The 407-nt window shown below is 54.3% G+C and overlaps 1 protein-coding gene across 1 annotated transcript in view; it reads left to right on the top strand.

The window, feature by feature from the left end:
* The first annotated feature begins 309 nt into the window (after positions 1 to 309).
* The window catches only part of FZD6 (frizzled class receptor 6), a 27,656-nt gene continuing 27,558 nt past the window's right edge, over positions 310 to 407 (top strand). The window contains 2 exon segments of the mRNA XM_005423466.2: positions 310 to 403; positions 406 to 407. The exon segment at positions 406 to 407 is cut by the window's right edge and continues 45 nt beyond it. Of these exon segments, the coding sequence (XP_005423523.2) occupies positions 310 to 403; positions 406 to 407 (96 nt within the window).

Consider the following 407-nt stretch of genomic DNA (forward strand, 5'->3'; position numbering starts at 1 on the left):
CCCTCTCGCCTGCAGGCCGGCCGGGAGGCCGAGCTCGGCCTTCGGACGGGTGGTCGCGGTCGGGTTGTTTCTGCTGTTCACTGCTCTGTCCCGTCTTTGCACGTACAGGCTCGAAGAAGAAGGGATTTAGCAAAGTCGCGCTCAGCTAAAATGGGACAATAGGTAAAGCAGCTCTGAGGAGTCCGATCGTGTGCCTTGCTGCCTTGCGCCGGAGCTAGCAGAGGAAGATGCGTGTTTTTATCCTTGTGCAACGCCTGTCTGTCTAACTGCTGAACAGAGCGATGTGCTGAAGTTGGAGATCCTGACAAAATGGGAGCACTTGTGTTCTCTGTGACCTGCAGTTTACTTGTAGCTCTGGTGCAAGGGCACAGCTTATTCACATGTGAGCCAATTACTATTGCCAGATG

This window comes from Geospiza fortis, unplaced genomic scaffold, assembly GCF_000277835.1.
Source record: "Geospiza fortis unplaced genomic scaffold, GeoFor_1.0 scaffold200, whole genome shotgun sequence".
Taxonomy (NCBI): Eukaryota; Metazoa; Chordata; class Aves; order Passeriformes; family Thraupidae; genus Geospiza; species Geospiza fortis.